The 19889-nt window shown below is 39.4% G+C and overlaps 2 protein-coding genes across 3 annotated transcripts; both read right to left on the reverse strand.

The window, feature by feature from the left end:
• Window positions 1-1045: 1045 nt before the first annotated feature.
• Window positions 1046-11315, reverse strand: ogfod1 (2-oxoglutarate and iron-dependent oxygenase domain containing 1). 2 transcript variants are annotated; one of them, XM_049564449.1, is made up of 14 exons: window positions 11051-11315; window positions 9001-9146; window positions 8872-8918; window positions 6092-6192; window positions 5848-5964; window positions 5678-5769; window positions 5467-5595; window positions 2804-2917; window positions 2654-2733; window positions 2148-2342; window positions 1709-1953; window positions 1483-1611; window positions 1312-1370; window positions 1046-1222 (listed from the first exon to the last, which is right to left on the reverse strand). In XM_049564449.1, exons 1-14 carry the CDS (start codon window positions 11211-11213, stop codon window positions 1061-1063), a joined length of 1779 nt encoding a protein of 592 aa, XP_049420406.1. In that variant the 5' UTR covers window positions 11214-11315; the 3' UTR covers window positions 1046-1060. The 2 variants fall into 2 exon arrangements, with proteins under 2 accessions (XP_049420406.1, XP_049420417.1); XM_049564460.1 differs by lacking the exon at window positions 2148-2342.
• A 1825-nt stretch (window positions 11316-13140) lies between these two features.
• On the reverse strand, window positions 13141-18614 carry nudt21 (nudix hydrolase 21). Its single transcript, XM_049564472.1, has 7 exons — window positions 18314-18614; window positions 16726-16926; window positions 16570-16633; window positions 16390-16479; window positions 15688-15763; window positions 15429-15543; window positions 13141-13575 (listed from the first exon to the last, which is right to left on the reverse strand). Exons 1-7 carry the CDS (start codon window positions 18433-18435, stop codon window positions 13554-13556), a joined length of 690 nt encoding a protein of 229 aa, XP_049420429.1. The 5' UTR covers window positions 18436-18614; the 3' UTR covers window positions 13141-13553.
• Between the last annotated feature and the right edge of the window lie 1275 nt (window positions 18615-19889).

Below are 19889 nucleotides of genomic sequence, written 5' to 3' on the forward strand. Positions count from 1 at the left end.
AAAGATGATGAGCACATACAAAATATTTTTAGCTACAGTTACTTAAGTGTACCACATGTTCTCATTAAAAACAGGACCAAAAGGAGTAATCAAAAAAAAAAAAGTTTCTTCCTTGTTTGCCATGATGGTTATCTGACTACACTTTTTAGCACTGACTGTGTTGATATCAGACAAACTGTAATGTTTAATAATTTACTTTAATTTAAGACAAGAGCTAGGTTCAGAGCTCCCTCATCCCAGCTACACCCACTTGTCTTCTCACTCTTGGGCTGATTCCAGCTGCAACTACAATAACAGTGCCAATTCAACCAAAATCTTCAAAAAATAATTTTCATGAAATGAAGACACACAAAAAGGCATCATCTAGCCTGTCTGAAAAACTTCAGCAGACTTTTAGGAGAATTTGCAAATGGCTATGCCTGAACAATATCTATCAAACCCTAACTGAATAAAACTTAACCGGTGCTGCTCTGGTAATGAAAGGGTTTGTTTTCCTTGAGCAAAACAAGTCTAGGGTTTTCCCCAAGGAGTGGGGAAACATCTGCGAACCCCCAGTGGTGGAGGAAGTGTTCAGATCTTTTAATTAAGGCAGCAATATCACACTGTTAAGATGCGCTGTTACAGGTACTAATCCTGCATTCAAACTTCCATTTAAATAAGAGAAGTATTAGCAACAAAATGTGCTTTAAATATTAAAAGTACAAATACTCAGTAAGCAGCACAGTGGCTCCTATGAGTGTTATATTACTGTAACATTTTCAGATTATTCCTGATGTATTTATGTTAGCAGCATTTTAATGTTGTAGCTTGCAGACATTTGCAATTTTAACTAGTTTATATACTGTTAAGTAGTTACTCAATAATGTATCATTTATAAAAATGATGTGGAACAATGTGGAAATTTTCCTTTGGTATCACCATACCACATGCCATAAGACATCTACTAAACTGCATGAAAAGGTAATACTCAAGTCACTTTGTTCATTTCCACCACTGACAACACCTTCAAGATGAAACAAAGATGTCAAGAAACCCACAAGATAGATATATACATATTTATTTATTCATAATACACAAAAGAGAAGTCATGAAATGCTCTGCAGGTAGAGCCGTTAGCAGAACCAGAGGAGCTTTTGTGGTTGACATGTTTGACAAATTTGAGGGTTTCTTTGTCTCTGTAGACAAGAGCGAGGGAATTATCTTCTGGATACACTGTCAGGAGCTGTGATGAAGAGAAAACAAGAGGAGTGATGATGATAACTTATTGCCCACACATTTACGACTACATTTTATACTAAAGTCAAAACTCACCTCCTCATCCTCTTCATTGGCAACATAACACGTGAAGCCCCCAAACTCTGACTGCCAGTCTGTGAAAGGAAGTTTTGTAACAGTCACAACATTGATTGATTTGTTCTTAGAATGTGTGTGTGTGTGCGTGTGTGTGTGTGTGTGTGTGTGTGTGTGTGTGTGAAGACTCACCTGCACCACAAAAAGGTAAAACGAGGTCCAGAGCGTAGTCCGCCTGCGCTGCTTCTGCATCATGCAACAGAGTGTAGCTGCCATGAGACCATCGGCGCAGTTCACCACAACACACGGGCGTGCTCAGTTCTAAAGAACAAACAAAGGTCAAACCACACACACACAGCTGTGAAGACTCGGGGCTGAAGAAACCCATTCACACTGAAACACACACACACACACACACCTTTCTCTCTGCTCGTGTTTGCTGATGGGGATTCAGTCGAAGACCCAGTGGCTTCTCCCTCCTGTACGTTGTCTTTCTCTTCATCTTTATTCTCATCGTCGTCGTCGTCATCAGCGGGACACAGGAAATGCAATCGAAGGCCGGTGAAGTTGGACAGAAGGAGGAAGAACGCCTCTGATCGAAGCAGCTCCCAACATGCACTCACACACTCTGGGAAGGTTTCCAGAGAGGCCACTTCATAGCATCTAAATGCACACAGATACAGCACCTGTAAACACAGTCCAAAGGCCTTCACACACCAAGTCTGTGTTTTTTTTAAAACTGTCATCCGATGACAAACGTTACGCACAGAAACCTTGCACACGGTTTGATGTGTTTTACCATTCTATTACTTGTAAAAATTAACAGACAAAATGTAAATGCACATTTTCTCACTTACATCTCTGCACTGGCAGTACCTGCCTGGTTGTCGCCACTCTCTTCCTGTGTCTTACATTTGGCACCGCAGCTTCCTGTAGGGGCCGAACTGTCCTCCCTCTCTGTCTCCACACTGTCACTCTCGCTGTCTGTCTGTGTGCAGTCCTCATCCTCCATTACATCCTCCTCATTTTCATCATAATCCACCTGAATATTACTATCGGATTTGTTAAAAGTAAGCTGTCTGAGTTATGAAATGATACTGTGCGCCCCGTTCCTCTCTTTTGTTGCAGATGTGCGAAAAAAAACACAGAAAATTGAACCTGCTCCAAAAACTTTAATGACGGACAAACGATGCTGAGTCAGTGTGTAACCGTGATTAACCCAAGGTTGTATTCTTCTTTAAACATTCGACAATTTCGGACAAAAAATATGGACTTGGTGAGCAAAGGTCTTTAGAATATGCTCCTTAACACAGAAGACATAAAAAATGTTAACAAGTCAAATGATCTCTGAAACATGTCCCACCTTTTATTAGGCGGACCTCTCTTCGTCCACTCAATCTGAGTGAGTCTCAGTGCTTCACTCACCTCCCTGAACTTCTCCTCCTGAGGACAGACACATAATCAGCCGACAGGAGCGAGTGGACATGTGCGAGGCAGGAAAAAAAAAAGTTACCTTGAGAAAATCTTTGAGCTGAATTTCAGAGCTCTCCTCAAACTCCTCCTGAATCTGCTCTTGGTAGGATATGTCCAGGTACACTGGATTGACCCACTCCAGCAGCAATGTTTCCTGTAATAAACACAACAAACACATGTCAGCAGAAACATACAGCAGGCTGTCTGCTAAAGGAATAGTTTGACATTTTGGGAAACCTATTCACTTTCTTGCTGAGAGCTGAATCTGTCTGGTAAATATGAAGTCTGAGTCAGGGGATGAGTAGCTTTGCTTCTATCGGGAAGTTACCTCATTACCAAGGTTGAAATTGAAATAAAGAAGAAATATGGGCTACGAGTCACACAAGTAAAACAAAACCCTCCTGTCCACTCATATTTTTTAACATGAATCTCAATTAGTATGACTGTATGAAAATAACTGCTAAATTTATGGAAGATTGGCTCTTTGTTTTCATAAACAGCTGAACAGTGTGACACTTTGAATGTTGCCCTAAAAGTATTACTGGCCACCAGTGTAGAAGAGATGTCTGTAAAACTGTTCATAGGACACTTCAAATTGCATATAAGGTAAATTATATCTCTTTATATCATGAGTTTTTTAATCCATTGAGATGTTAAATTTGTAAAATTTGAGCCAAGAAAAACACTTTAGAAATATGCGATGTTATCATAATGTAAAATCTATGAGCCGAGCGGGAACTCACGACAGGGCCAGTTGGAAAACACAACTCCACATATTCAATGGGCTGCATACCGCAGAAGTAAACCTGTAAGCTAGAACTTTTTTGACAAATGCGCCTGGCGAGCAACTCCATTGCAATGCACCATCTTGAGGTCCAGTATCTCGTTATTAATCTACATATATGGATAAGAAAAGAAGCATTGAAGCACCTTTCCATAGCATTTAGAGCATGGATGTATGAAGACACCTGTATACAGCATTAGAGGTGTGACTCTGTTCATTTCTATGAAAGTTGCTCAGTGCCACATGAAACCAAAATGGTTCAACTGCCGTGTGTAAAATTACCCGATGATTGGTACTGCTTATGCACTCTGTGGGCCACAAAGAAGGCGCGTTTGAGAATTTCATTGGCCGAGCCCCGTACTTTCAGTTTAGCGCTCTGTTAACTTGAATGGAGATAAAAGGATTCAATCGTGCACCTCTTATAGACTTTTCAAATGTTACCCAAGCGGCAGTCTGAGTGGGCGGAAGTTCGCTGCAGAGATCAGCCTCTCATTGGGCAGAATGAGCCACCCGCTGAAGTCCCGCCCTACCACCTCCGGTTGTGTAGCAGTTTTCAACCGTTATCAACACATCCTTTACTAACTTTTGCGGTGTTTGATCTTGCGGGGATGTAGCCATTTTTCTGCCATGGTTCGCGTCCTGTAGGTGATATTTTTGTGGGCGTGTTACACCAAAACCTGTTTCCCCCCGGCAATATTTTTGCAAGCGCACCGTTGCTGTGGCACCGCCCAGAACGATTGTGATTGGTTGAAAGAAGTACAAGCAGCCGGGGCGATTTTTTCTCCAATCTCAAAGTGAGAGTTGGCCCAGCCAGACCTTTCTTTTCTTGAGAAAGGTCTGGTGAGCAAGACTACCCAAGCAGCAAACTCCAAGGCTGAAAAATGAAGCCAACTTGAAGTGTCAAACACTGTGGTTTATTAATGAAGGCTCCATGATGGAAATCCTCAAAGACCCTTGTGTTAAAATGCCCAACTACACAGTAGGAATAAACATGTTTACAGCCTGGTACAAAGAACAGGTTTGGTCTATATAGCTTATTTCCCCATTCATGACAACTGTACGGAGGGTGAATACTTTAGTAACTCACCCGTTTACATTTTATTAGACCCAAAGTTATGCATATTTAAGGGTGGGGCCGCTTGACTGACAGGCTGTCTGGGAGGCATCGCTGAACTCTGTGAGTCAGATCCAACCCTCGCTCCTCCACAGCTCTACCCTCTTGTCCAAATATCTTTTGGCTTCTAAAAACCAAGATGGTGATGGCCAAATAGCCGAACCGGAGGCTTCAAAATGGCAGTCTACAAACCAGTGAGTGACATCACAGTAGCTCTGTCCATTATTATATATAGTCTATGATGTGATCAGACTGAGGGGATTAAATCCTGATAGTGAAACAAATCATTTCACAGGGGTTGCGGCATTCAAAAAAATGTATCCACTAATTATCATACATCTCTTTCACCATGTGAAAGACAGGGAAAAGGTTTTTTAGGCCACAGGGCATCACACTATGATGTAATTACACTGTTTGTCCACTCTGACAATTGGCTTTGAAGCCTGGTGCACTTCTTGCGGGCCTGATTTAGAGAATTTGACCAGCTCTTATCATGGTTGCAACTTAGACACATCCAGGTCATTTCACTCACTTGGGAACCTTCCGAAGCAAAACAGGCTGCAGCTATAATGTGTTAATAATTCGTAGAGAGCCAGGCTAGCTGTTTTCCCTTGTGTTCATTCATTAGGCTGAGCTAAGCTAAACAGCTGCTCACTGTAGCTTCATATTTGCCTCACAAACACAGGAGTGGCATCAATCTTCTTATCTCACTCTCAACAAGAAACCAACTGTATCTCCCCATATTTCAGACTATTTACAAAAAGACAGTTAAATAAAAACTGTACACGTCTTTGACCACACTCACATCTCTGGGTAAGTGTGGGCTCCGTGGGATGGGGGCCTCTATGTGGCGAGGAGGACGCTCCAAAGATGGCCCGTGAAACCAGCCGCTCAGAGACAGACGACACTTGTCCTGCGTCAAAATCTCTGACACCTGGACAAACACAACAATCTGGAATCACAGCTGCTTCTTTGGTGCAACAGTGGTGAAGAAAGGCAGCAGAGGTTATTCTTACCTGGTGAAAGGAGACCGGAGACACTTCAAAGAGAACGAGTGTGTTCAAAGAAGGAACGAGCGACTTCACTATGCTCTGCGGTTGGAAATTACCTGTGACAAAGACGTAAATTATACAAGACTTGTGTTGTCTAAATGCACAGAACAACACACACACAGCAGGACACTCACTGTCTGTTGTGTAGAGATCGAGGGTTCCTCCATCACTGCTCTGCCACGGAGGCACGAGATACAGAATGAAAGCAACGCGCCTCCCCTCCAATTCATCATCATGACACAAAAGAACATCTAGACAGACGAGAGAACGTTACATATAAGAAAAAGGGGAAATTCACAAGATTAGTCGTCAAAAATCTGATCTACAAAGCCAAAAACTAAATCAGTCATTCCTACAAGACTTTGAAACAAAGCTCACCTGTGTACTCATATTTGGCACAAGAAATATCCACTGTGGGCTCCAGTTCAACCCCCAACACATCCCCGAGCCAGGAGCCGAAATGCCCGAACAGTGCTGCCCTGAAAACAGAAAAATGAGTATACATTTACATTTTATGGTGCAACCCTGTTTTGTATTGACGGTGACAGTACGGCTTAACCTTTAACCTCGTATAAAATGAGAAAGCCTCCCCACACAGACAGATTGTTTGACTGCTCAAGCCTACAGTGACATTTTGTTGTGACATAAATAATAAATGATCACGCATGAGGAGGCCGTTATTGTGTATTTAATTATGGTATTCATTCCCCAGGGCTGTATTTCTTCACCGTATACATAATCACAAACACATCTTTAGAAGAAATTACATGTTGCAGTCTCTCATTGTAAACACAGCTTGTCATAAATATGATGAAAGAACTGCATATCATTTCTAAATAAAGTAAAATTTTGAACATTATTTTGCTATCTGGGTAAAGTGCGAGTCTCAGAGGTGATGTCTTGGATTTATACACTGAGATCTTAGTTTTTCTTGGACTTGGTTCAAACACTGAACCTCTTGGCAGCTTTTACTGCTCAATAATTTAACTATGATAGGTCCAACATTTGCACTGCTGTAATACCAGCTCTCTCCTGTGAGTGATACCCCGTGTCTATGAGATTACATGTTTAAATAAAGGTTAAATCAAATGATAACTTACAGTGTGCTGTCTTTGTGTTCACTGCAAAGCTCAGCACTGTAACCAGACTGAAAAAGAAACAGTCCTTCTGCTTCAACAAGGATCACCTGTGAGCAACTGCAGCTGAATCCATTCTTATTAAAGACTACACTGTTCCACCATGCTAAATGTTAATGCTAGCAGAGTCGACAGCACTAAATTCAGACAATGTAATGAATAGGAGGCAGATGTGATCTCTGGCTCCACCTGCTGGAGCTGATAAATAACCTCCAACATGTCTCATCACCATTGGGCCAACTTCAGCTTACTTTAAACCTACTTAACAATGCAGACATTGATAAATAATATTAATTTTGCCTTGTTGACTTTTAGATATGAAATGTAATTCCCCCAAGAGAGTTCTGTTAAACACCAATCATTGGTTGTGAGGCGGGAACAGCATTGGTATTTGTTCATTTATAAAGCTTTGATGCAGATGCTTCCACCACATATTTCATCCCTTTTAACTCTGACCTCACATAATCTTGGTACTCATTCACGGAAAAGGTTTTTGCTTCACACTCCCTTAATCAGAACTGAACTAGGAAGACTGTCACTCTCTTACAGTGCACCTTATACATGGAATAATCTGCAAAAGACCTTAAACTAGGACACTGTCACCCTTATGGCTGTTTAAATACCTTTTTTCTGATCTTGTTCTACACATTTACATGTTATCCTAATGTTTATCATCCTGCATGTCTACTTTTAGCAATCATATATTGCTATTGTTGTTTGTATGATTTAATTTCAGGTACACATGATGGTTCTTTCTTTGCATATTGATTGCTTTAATGTCTTAAGTCATGATCAGCGTCACTGAAAATGAGGGTCTCCCTCTATTGATTTCCCGAGTCTTAAATAAAGGTTTGAATGAATGAGTATTAAGCGTCTCTTTCTTGACTGTTTGTGGGAATGAAAGCAACACGCAAAGCAAAAAAGGTTTAAGAGGCTTAAACTATGTTTAGACCTCATCTGTTGCACATTATATCAGCAGGGCTGGACAGTATATCAACAGTGTGATAGGAGACAAGATATTGTCTGGGATTTTTGATACTGTAATATCATGAGAGTTGTCTTTCCTGGTTTTAAAGGCTGAATTGCAGTAAAGTGATTTAATTTTCTGATATAATCAGACTGGTCTTCGTCTGGGTCCAGACCTCTGAATCTGCCGACTCCACTGAGCTCGAGCTGAAAATTCTGGCAAGACTGTTACAACTGTTCTATTGCTGCCTAGTGTTGTCATGATACTGGAATTTCTAACTTTGATACACTACCTTGAGAAATATCAATATTTGATACCATTTTTGATACAACAGGGAAAAAATACAAATATAAATTAAGGGCATAGAATTTTATTTTTTTCATTAAAATCTAAATATAATAAGGCTGTAACATGACGACGATGACTTCTCTTTATTTGGTTAGTAGCAGAGAAAAGCAGAATGACTGTGGTAAACATTAACAGTAAGAGAGAAAGCAGCACAGCTGGTGCTGATGTATCAATATGGCAGGAAATGAGTATTAAAACACTAACCTTTACCCACTCAGTCATTTCATTATATTCACATTACTGATGATTATTTATGAAAAATCTCATTGTGTAAATATTTTGTGAAAGCACCAAGAGTCAAGCCTACTGATTACAGCAGATTACCAGTGGGTAAAATGTGATTTAAATACAGCTGCAGATTGGGGGGAGAGGTTAATTGGCCGTTAATTGTTGTGTTAGTGGTTTAATACCGACTCTTGACCAATACAACTCCCACTGAGTGTGTAGATGGGCATGAAAATCGACTGAATCAGAGCAATCTGTAGTAAAAATCTGCACAAAACAAGTTTGTTAGCTTGTTTTGCACCTGTTATAATGAGCTTCCTCTCTTAAGAGAATTTCCTTCCACTTACAGATCATGCTGAGATCTTACATACAGTTTATGGCTGACATCAACTATTACCCACACTTCACCTTTCTCTACATCTATCCTATTTTACTCCATAACTCCATATACAACACACACAAGAATACAAGTTAGTTTTTACCTCAGTCCTGCGATATGTGGCTCTGTTCTCTTCTTCAGGTCATCCGACTGTGTGGGAGCAACAATAAAGTGAAGCTAATAAGACAACAACACAAACCCACAGGAATAAATCAATGTGTTTGATAGTCACCTGTTTGAATTTGTACAGATCGTTTGACTTCTCGTGGAAGTTAAGCTCCAGCAGTTCTTTCTGCAGGTTCTCCACAAAGGTCTCGCTGCTGAGGAAGTTCCTGATGATGCAGTGAGGGAAGGGGTGGAAGTCCAACTCCAGATCCCCTGCACATAAATAACAAAAGATAATGTGTAGACCTAATATCTTGACAAATAACTCTTGCATTTGCAAAGGCTCTGCTGAACATCTTAGTAAAGCTTCAGCCACAAAACATAAACTTGACTGGACTAATAAGAAACACACATTTAAAGTGAAACATTGTTTGGACCACGTAAACAAAGGCGACCTGCCACTTTCATCTGTCACAGTTCATCAAATGACCACTTGAGACCGGCTCCAAAACAGAATATATTCCCATAGCCATGTGCTGTATGTTATAATGCCCAACTTTACAGCAGAAATAAACATGAACCTTCATTAAACATACATTTAATGAAATGTGATGGCAGTAACTTCTACCCACGAGCTGTTACTGCCATCACCCCTGATATCCAATGACGTGCACTGAACTGAATTGCACTGAACTGTCTGCACGAGTTGCACTTTTAATCTCTTTTTACTGTTATTTTATTTATGAATGAATGTATATATGATGTTTGCTGCTGCAATTCTGGAGTTGCCAAACTGTTTTTCATTGTTTTCTTCTGGAGCAATGACAATAAATTTCTATTCTATTTTAGAAAGGGATGGACATGGTCAGATAAACACGCTGGGGTAGGCTGTGGTGTTTAAACCATGCTCAGTTGGTACTAAGGGGCCCAAAGTGTGAAGAAAATATCCTCCATTACACCACCACCAGCAGCCTGAACCGTTGATACATGGCAGGATGGATCCATGCTTTCATGTTGTTTACACCAAATTCTGACCCTACCATCTGAATGTGGCAGCAGAAATCCAGACTCATCAGACCAGGCAACGTTTTTCCAATTTGGTGAGCCTGTGTGAACTGTAGCCTCAGTTTCCTGTTCTCAGCTGACAAGAGTGGCACCCAGTGTGGTCTTCTGCTGCTGTAGCCCATCTGCTTCAAGGTTTGACCTGTTGTTCGTTCAGAGATGGTCTTCTGCATACCTTGGTTGTAACCAGTGGCTCTTTGCATTACTGTTCCCTTTCTATCATCTTGAACCAGTCTGGCCATTCTCCTCTGACTTTTGGCATCAACAAGGCATGTTCACCCAGAGAACTGCCGCTCACTGGATATTTTCTCTTTTTCAGACCATCCTCTGTAAACCCTAGAGATGGTTGTGTGTGTAAATCCCAGTAGGTCAGCAGTTTCCGAAATAATCAGACCAGAATGTCTGGTTCCAACAACCATGCCACATTTAAAGTCACTTTAATCACCTTTCTGTCCCATTCTGATGCTCGGTTTGAACTTCAGCACGTCGTCTTGACCATGTCTACATGCCTAAATGCATTGAGTTGCTGCCACATCAGTGACTGATTAGCAATTTGCATTAATGAGCAGTTGAACAGGTGTACCTAATAAAGTGGCTAGTGAGTGTATAGTCACTTCTGGCTCTAAAAAGCCAACACAGTGCTGAATTCAAGGCTTCAAACCACAAACCAATGTGTAACATCATGGTAGCTATGTCCATTACTTTTAATTTATATTGTACTAAATGTGTTATTTATATATACAGTTGTGGCATTTCATTTATTACACATCTGTACAGTACACTGTGTAGCTGTACTTAGAATTAATAATATAATGTAGCAGGAAATAAGTTTGAGTTTTCAAATTCTGAGCAAAACATTTTTTTGAGGTGGGGTGGGGGGCAGATATGGTCCCCCTCTATGTTGGCTCCATAGCTACGGCCTTGGTCTCTCGTATACGTCGTTATATTAATGATGTCACAACTTTACAGTGTGTCAAAAGAGCAGCACGCGCTGCTAACAAACAGGACACAAAGTGCGTGGTTCACAGGCTCACTTCTGACTGACTGTCAGTTCAGTAAATTACAGTTTCCCGTTACTTTATTAAAGGTGTTGCATTCACTGCCCCTTCACTAACCGTGGGCGCAGTCAGTCCTCTGTCTCCACGCCTCCTTCACGGTCCTCTTCACCTGCTCGTCTCCCAGCACCGGACAAAGTTCAGCTGTCTCCTCACAGCTCTTCGTCTTCTTCTTCTTCTGCTCTGTCTTCACGCTCTCACCCGGCCGGCGTTTAGACGCCATTACTAAACTATCCGGTGTGAAACCAGACAGACATGTAGGTTATAAACAGCTCTGACAACTTCCACACTACTGACGTGCGTGAGTATGAAGCACGACTCGTGCGTCGCTGGAAAATGACGTTGGTGAATGTGCTCTTTCCCCGGAGTTCAGACTGACAGGCAGGGTTGGCAAACTGACAGAAAATGCTGTCGAGGAAATTTAAGCCTTAGAAATTTATTTGAAGAGTAAATCTCGTTCATAATGGCAACTTTAGCAGGGTTATGAATTATATATACATATATTTCCTTGATTTTCCAAGCAACCAGGTCAGAAAAAATATCAAAAATATAATTTCTGTAATATAGATCTTGTAACCACAGATCTTAGATCTTTTTAGTTAAATATTTCTGGTGCCACCTGAACTGGTTTAATTCTATACGTCCTTAGATGTTTGCACCTTTTACAACAGCAAAAGTAACTTTCAATATCAGTGCCAATATTTACTTTTCTATTCTATTTGAGTTGGTTTATTTTACTATATGTATCTTACTGTTGTTGACTCTTATCCTGACACACTATGACATTATGTTAAATGCACATCCTACCATCATTAATATCAATCCCTCTTGTATATATATTTGCACTGTACTGCAGTACTGTACTGTATTTTTATTTTGTGCCCTGTTTATTGTTATGCACCAAATCACCAAGTCAAATTCCTTGTAAATACAAAGTTACTTGGCAGTAAAACATTTCTGATTCCAATTCTCCTATTATGTACTTATGTTTGCTTTGTTACTCAGCTGTTTCTATTCTTATGTAATTTTTGAGTAATCTCTAGCATAAGAAGTTCTCTTTTATCTTATAAAATGTTAATTTTGGAGAATATGGTGTTGAATAAATCAAAAATAAATTATTTTTGCCAACTTCAAATGTGCCAATGGTACAAATTGAGTGCAATCTTGTTTGGTAGCATTGAAGAATGAAATTCAGACTTAAAGCTCATAGATGTATGATATACTTGCACCACAGTATCATTTAACTATATGTTTAATGTTATATTGAGTTCAGTATCAGTTATTTCACCTTGCTTTAGATAATCAGTCCACTCAGGTCTGTACTGCAGTGTGAATAGCCCTCCTACAGGTATGTGCATTGTAACAAGCCCAGTATGTGGTCTAATGTTCTATAAAGGCATGGTTATGATAATTTGTTTTTATCAGATTTGACTTTAACAATATATAGCATATAATAATGTTGCAGTGTGAGCTGGGATGACCCCTGCTACCTGCAACCCTGAACAGGTTAAGCAGTTTAGAGAATTAATGGATATTAAATCATGCAGGCTGCATTCAAATATGGGCACAGTCAATTCTATTATTATTATTACAAAATATAAATTCTGTGTTGCAGCAAGACCACAGTGTACATCTACACAACACACTGCCAGTATTATTTTGTCATTCTTCCAGTGTGATGTACTTAAACCATCTTAGAGTCAGTACTTAGTATGCGATTGCAACACAGCATGTATCTAACTTTAACCCCAGACAATAACAAGTGGCTGGCGGAGTTTATTGTGGCAGCACTCAGCTGCAGGTGAGGTAAACTTCAAGGCAAAGTCAGTCAGTTAACCAATGGATCAATTCTTCTGTCCAACACTTGAAGGCTGTGCACACTTAAGATCTGTGAGGCAGGTCTAATAAAACATCAGCATTTGTTTTTCCATCAGAAATATTTCTGATATTGTCTACGCACAGAGCAATAGTACATAACACCATGATTCACATGGAGAGTGATGTGTTCTTTAGTTCATTAGTTTCTCTTGTGTTCAAAAATGTACCAGTGCCTTCATCTCCGTTTTGAATTTTGGGATAAACTGAAGAAAAATTAGAACTTTGTATTTACTTTGAAACTTATAAGGTGTCAGTCAGCCACTCACTTGCTCTTTGTACTTTATAAAAACATACTCAAAAGACCGCTTTATTAAAAAGAAAAAGAAACTACACAGCATTGTTACAGGTTAAAACAACAGGAAACGCAATGATGTAGTTTGTTTAATCAAACATTGGCCTCCTCTGAGAGGACATAAAATCAGACTCTTAATACACTGGAATACAGACTTGCTTACTACAAAACCAGAGTTTCTCAAGATAAAAAAAAAAGACACATGACATTTTCATTATCTTGTAATAGTACAAACACCCCTGTGAACTGTCAATATACCTGACATGACAAGCTTTTCTTTTGTGAAAGCTGAGCCAAAGGTGAGAAGTATTTTTTTCTCCATATTGTCTCTCATCTTCACTCACACAGGACTGCACTCACAGAGACAGCCAGACGTACTTCTGCTCACTCAAGTTAGTTGTAAATGAAGTTGAACCTAAAAAAGATAATTATTAAATAAGTTATTGTTGTGTTAGGAGATGATGTTCTCAATAACTGCAATGCATTTTTTTTTCTTTTCCATTTAAATGTTTTAAATGTCTCTTCTCTGTTAAAGGAGACCTGTGGAGTTTTAGTGCTGTTTTTCTATGAGTGGGTCATAACAATGTGCCACCAAAGGCAGGCAAGAACATTGTTAGCAAGTAACCATGGATGTAGACAATATGAAATTTAAAATACTCAAAGAAGAAACCAGCTTTACAAATGCTTTATGAGGAATTAAATGCATTTAACACATTTATTTTTTACAGATACACACAATGAGTTGTGGTGAATAATGGTTACATATACACAAGAAAGCTCCACAGGGCACCCTTAAATTTCAGACTACATGCAGGAGTGGGACTCCCTAAAAACACAGGGTTTTATCAAGAGGCGGTGCCTTACATTCTGCATCACAGAGTCTTGTGTGCCTGATGCACGTTCTCGTCAGCTCACACTGGGTCTTGAATGCAACTTGCTGGGCAAACTTGCATAACCGTAACTTAAAGAGCTGTTTATTGATCTAATCTTTACCTTAACCCCGACATTAAACCCTCAGAAGACCCTGAGGGAACTACACCCTTCTTGTAATCGTAGATTTATGAAGATACACTTATTTCACTCTGGTTCTGCTGGTACAGCTGCAAACATGACTAGACTTCCCTGCAGATTTTCAATTGACCTCTACCTGACTGCTGATGAATTCTCAAATTGACCATGATAATGTTATACTGGAAAATATGTACAACTAAATTGTGCTAAAATATACTGACATTTAGATTAACTAAATTATGCCCAACGAAAAATTACTCAGATGGGGGGAGCCTGTATTCTGATGTCAGTGTTGTGTCTTGCATCAACAGACGCCCAGAGGGGCTCATTATTTGCACAAAACTTGCTAAACTCAGAGTCCATTGTGGAAAACTCATGAATGTGCACTTAGAGCACAGGCTGAGCAAGGCTGAGACAATAACGGAGGACACACGGAGGAAGTTTGCCTAGTGGGCCATCCATTTTAACCCCAACCACGACTTTTCTCCTGAGAAATCTCTCAGAAAGCCCTCTGGGCAAATGTCTTCCTGCAGCTCATGGAGCTCGCTGAAGCGTGCACTGCTAGGTCCTGCAAAACCATGTCAACCTGGGTAAAACCCTGTGTGTTTAAGGAGTCCGCTGGTGTCATTTCCTGCTCTGAGGGATTACCTCAGCACAATTAGATAATTTTCTTGCCATAATAATGCATGTCTTTGCAATAAAACCCATCTTGAGCAAAGCTAAAGTCAAAAGACTAAAAAAAACAAACAAAAAAACAATCAAACAAAAAAATCTCTGCACACCTGAATCTGTACATCAAAGGGCTGTACAACTTCAACTCGGATATTTTATTTTTGTAAGTACAGTCTTAACCTGCAAAAACTGTGTTCACATCTCATTTTGCTTCCCAGCCTGTATAAAGAAGAAGCTGTGGTGCAGTCTTCAGTGCTGTCATCAGACATTTCAGAGGGATGGATACTATCTGTAGAGACTCTTCAGTAGTCTTTATACTCATTGTGCTCTCGGTGTACTGACTGGTGTTGATACAATTTTTATTTATTGATAATTATCCAATCATGAACAAAACATACTAATTTATTAAATTAGAAAAGTTACAGGTTTTGTGAGTAATTTGAACATAACTTATTCTTGAGACAGACAATTCATTTGATATTTGATTCCAGCCCTTCAGTTTTTAATTACACCACAGTGACAATGAACAGAACGATACAGCATTTCAGGTCAATTTAGGCTGTTTACATATGACATAATGAATACCTGCTCAATAGCTGCGGTAGACTGGAAATGATTGGTCCATATCCAGGAGCGTTGTCATATAGTTCAAACAACGGTGCTGCCACCAGTTTATAGTTCTTGGGGACGGCAAACAGCGCTGTAGAAACATGAATCATAATTATGGTGCTTGTTTTCATGTGTCTTCCCTTCTTTTATTTATACATCCGTCTACCATTTATTTTCTACTAAACTGCACTGGTAAAATATAATCATTTCACAAGTTACATTGTGATATACTGACCTTTCTCCTGCAATTGAACCAGGAATAGCTTCTTATGCTCCTTAGGTTTGGTGATGTGAGCTGGAATATACGGATACTGCGAGACAAACAATTTCAGATCAGTTCACATTAGTACGCAGAGATACAAACTACATCATCACTGATTGACCACAGAGACTTCAGCCTGGGATTCAGAGTGCATTGTCATGTTTCATTCTGGATTTATGAGGCAGGAAATGGCAGCCATCTGCAGTACGTTATAAGTCAGTAACTGATGTGCCGCACTTATTTCCACTGTGCAGTAACTCTACACCGAGAGGAGCATGTCGGCATGAAATGAAATCACTCACTGCTTGTCTGACACAACAGCCACATTTTTTTTACTCTCTTTGAGAATTTAAAACCCACGTTAATGTTGGGTTAGCATGAAATACAAAATAAGTATGATTACAACCAGTCCTCAATTACTGAGTATTCTTAAAAAGCTATGTATTTTGGACATTATAACCTAAAGAAAGTGAAGAAAATGAACTATACAGGAGTTTGTGGACAAAGTGACTTGCACATGTAGGGACAACAAATGCTGACCATATGCTGCTAAAACATTTCAATACTGCTGCTCTGCTTTGAATTAAAAATATCTGAAATAACAATATCTATTTTAAGTGTTCCTTCAGTTAATTCAATCCTCAAAACTCATCATTGTCATAGGGGTGTAATAACCTGCGGAGGCTCAAAGTTGGGGCGCCACCAGTTGCCGATACAGTCATCAATCACCCAGTCCTGCTTCACGCCGTCTTGCCGTCCAAGGATCTAACATCAAAACAATAGTTAACATACGTCAACTCCACAATCATCACAGCAACATGAAGCTCAGACTGTGCTGTGATGTACTGTAGCTACCTCAGTCATCAGGCGTTTCAGACCCTCCACTTCATCTTCTCCAGGACTCAGCTCTCCCCCGGGCCTGCAGGACAGACGCACACCGTCAGACGACTGTTTGGTAAAAAAATGATTTCTGCTGCTTCATACAGGAGCCTCTGAATGTCAGCTACTCACAGTTTGAAGAAAGTGGTGCCCAGCTGCAGCAGTAAGACGTGAGGCAGCCTGTGTTCATGGACGATGAGAACACCCTCCACCGTCCTCCGCATTCCCATTTTATCAAACTCTTCCCGCATCCGTTGGAACCGAGCAGCCACTGAGCTGTCCTTCTCATACAGAGGCTCCTTGGTGCCGAATGTGTAGTTGGTTAGAGGGTATCTGAAAAACAAAAACACACACATGAACAGTGATTAAGCATCACCAGAGATCATTACACTGTGATTTGTACCTTTACGCTATATAAAGTAAATATGTGATGTGATAAACACTATAATAATACAATTTTGTCAGGAAATAGTGGATTTCCCAGGGCCCAAGAGTCTTTAAATGGCTTCTTTTATAAGTCCAACAGTCCAAAAACCAGTGATGATTCATTTCTAATTATATAAAACACAGAAAACAAGCAAACGCTCAAATTTCAAAGGCAGAAAAACTCAAATACTTGGCTCTATGATGGATTTTAATGTATGATTTATCTAAATTATTACAGATCAATTTTCTATACAACTAACTGTTTCAGCTCTAAATAAGAGACTACATTTAATTCAGTATTTTGCCATAGTTAATATAATTAAGTCTTAAATTAAACCTTTTATGATTTTACATGCTGCATTGTGACCGTGATCAGCAACATCAGTGACAATTTGTTAAAATCTGATCCATGGTTTTGGATCCAGCTTCTAATGTGGAAATATTTATGTTTTTTATGAATCAAATATGCAAATAAATAAAATTAAATAAATAAATTTATTTTAAAAAAAAAGATTTACAATTAATCTGATGATTATTTTCTCTATTACTCCTTGGGTACATTAAATGTAATGTAAATATTTTTTTTTAAATGTGTATCACAAATTCCTAAAGCCAAATTTGGCATATTTAAATGGCTTCTTTTGCCGAATGAAGCCAAAAAAAATTAATCTTAAAATTCTAGAAAAACAAAACAGCAGATATTTTCATTTGAAAACCTAAAACCTGTGTTCATTTTATTTACTTACTTATTTTTTGCATATTTAATTTGGAAAAAAAAAAAATACGATTGCGAATACGATTAATCCCTAACCAAAGGGTGTTCAATTAATTTTCTGTCAATCGACTATTTGATTAATCAACAATTATTTCAGCTCTAGCATTTTTATTTGTTAGTTGCAGCCCTAATTAAAAATGAAATGATATTTTCCTCAAACAAAGTGACCCCTGAATGAAACTAACAATGAAAGCGTCTAACTACATGCTTGACCATTATATAATCACCCCTTATGGTTTTTTTTTTAACCTCATATTTCCGTGTAATACTTTAGACTAATATTTTGGGGAATAACCACATTTAAGTCTAAAGTATGTCCACATCATGGGCACTGATGTATTGTGTGAAACACATTGTTGTGTTACTAGTATCTCCTGTCTGTAGTGTGGCGGCCAGTTATTGTTGCACAGTTAGCTAATTGAGCTAGTTACATTGGTTTAATTATCAGTCGTCGGTGTCCGGTAACTATCGGGCACATTTTGATAGTTGAAGTATTATTTGTACTGCACATGAACTCACAGGTTGATGGTCCTCTCCAGTGTGAGCGGTTTCGCAGGCCCGCTGATGTATTTGTTCCCAAACTGAACGGCACCACCGCGCGGCCAGCCGGCGGCCGAGCGACTGGGAGGCACGACCGACATCTCTAAGGTGAGCACGACGAGGCTAAACCCTCCTGCAAATGTACCTGGGGTGGTAGTTGGTTTGTAAGTAGCTGGATTATCTCAATAGCAGAATAAACGCTCAACACTTCTGCAGACAGTCCACAACAATTTCGCTCCCGACGTTTCCCTCGGCCTCCTCTTCCGGGTGACGTGCGTTTTCCTGGGCGACATCCCCGACAGCGACACCTGCTGGTCTGGATGATGAACATCAGCTAGTGCATTTTTATGGTTTCCACTTTTTTCCTCTGATTAAATTAAATCAAATTCAAGAAACATTTTGTGAATGAAGCCCAGGATACTCTCTTTTACTCCTCCAGCTGTTGTGTGACAGGATGATCCCCTTCATTACATTCTGTACTACAGCCGTTGTCACAGGAATACACAGTAACTCCTTATTAGTATCTAAGTTGTTGATTTGAACTGCAAATTATAAAGTAAAGAACATTTTGGCCTGAATAAAATGCCACTGTACTCAAGTTGTGAAAATGTTAATTGTCTTTAATTACCCCAATTTCAGCATTTGAATTTTATTCTGCTGTGCAATCTAACCCTGGGAGGGTGATGGAGCACTAAAGGCTTTCATAACAAGAGGTAATACGGCCTAATATGTAACATCTCTTATGTGTCTTTGATAAAACTGCAGTGCTGTAATGTAAAACAAAATATGACCTTGTCATATGCACCAATTTGAAAATTACCTTACATTTGTATTACAAGAACAGAAATAAAATGAAGAAATACCATTTAGCACCCAGGGTTATACTTTCCCAACTGTATGGCCTGTGATTTTAAATTATTTTATGACAGGTTTGAAATACTTTTAGTCTACCAATATCAAGTTATAAATCAGATTTTAATTCCCTAATAGAACATTATTTATATCATTCAACATTGATTTATTACTGTAGTAGTTTGATTAACTGGCCAGATCCAAACAGTTTCTCTATGACGATCATATTTCTTTTCTCTCAAAAAAGTACTTAAAGGTCTGTTTCCTCTCTGAGCGGGTAACTCTAAACCCAACTTAACCCAGGAATACAGTAACTTCCTTTCCACTCATGAACCTATGTCAGCTTTTCCATGTGGAGTAATGACATCAGCTATTCTCAGTGCCAGGGTGCAAATGTAGTAGATCTAGGTTATTTTAGCTGAGAGGCAAGTTGTGGATTAACATTTTAACCCCAGAAAGCTTCAAACAAACATTAATTTCAGGATAAAACTGAACTATTGACCTTTGAGACAGTAGTTTGGCTAAAAGCCTTAACTCAATGCTTGCTTACTAGCTTTTTCCAGAGCTTTTAACAACTTTGATCAGGGACAACGATATAACCACCTTTGACAACAACTGAACTATCTTCATGGCAACTGAGGAAGACCATGGGCTCCAGAAAAAGCAAGTGCACCTTGACTTAAAGTTTTCTTGTCAGATAACG

Source organism: Epinephelus fuscoguttatus, linkage group LG2 (assembly GCF_011397635.1).
Source record: "Epinephelus fuscoguttatus linkage group LG2, E.fuscoguttatus.final_Chr_v1".
Classification (NCBI taxonomy): domain Eukaryota; kingdom Metazoa; phylum Chordata; class Actinopteri; order Perciformes; family Serranidae; genus Epinephelus; species Epinephelus fuscoguttatus.

Bases quoted from the DNA above. Each gene is read 5' to 3' on its own strand.
- ogfod1 (XM_049564449.1), bottom strand. From the start codon at position 11,213: ATGGCGTCTAAACGCCGGCCGGGTGAGAGCGTGAAGACAGAGCAGAAG. The intron at 8,919-9,000 runs GTGACTATCAAA...GCTCCCACACAG, and splicing joins ATCTGTACAAATTCAAACAG to TCGGATGACCTGAAGAAGAG. The intron at 5,965-6,091 runs GTGAGCTTTGTT...TCGTCTGTCTAG, and splicing joins TGCCAAATATGAGTACACAG to ATGTTCTTTTGTGTCATGAT.
- nudt21 (XM_049564472.1), bottom strand. From the start codon at position 18,435: ATGTCGGTCGTGCCTCCCAGTCGCTCGGCCGCCGGCTGGCCGCGCGGT. The intron at 15,764-16,389 runs GTTATTACACCC...TTTGTCTCGCAG, and splicing joins CCAACTTTGAGCCTCCGCAG to TATCCGTATATTCCAGCTCA. The intron at 15,544-15,687 runs GTCAGTATATCA...ATGTTTCTACAG, and splicing joins GGTTCAATTGCAGGAGAAAG to CGCTGTTTGCCGTCCCCAAG.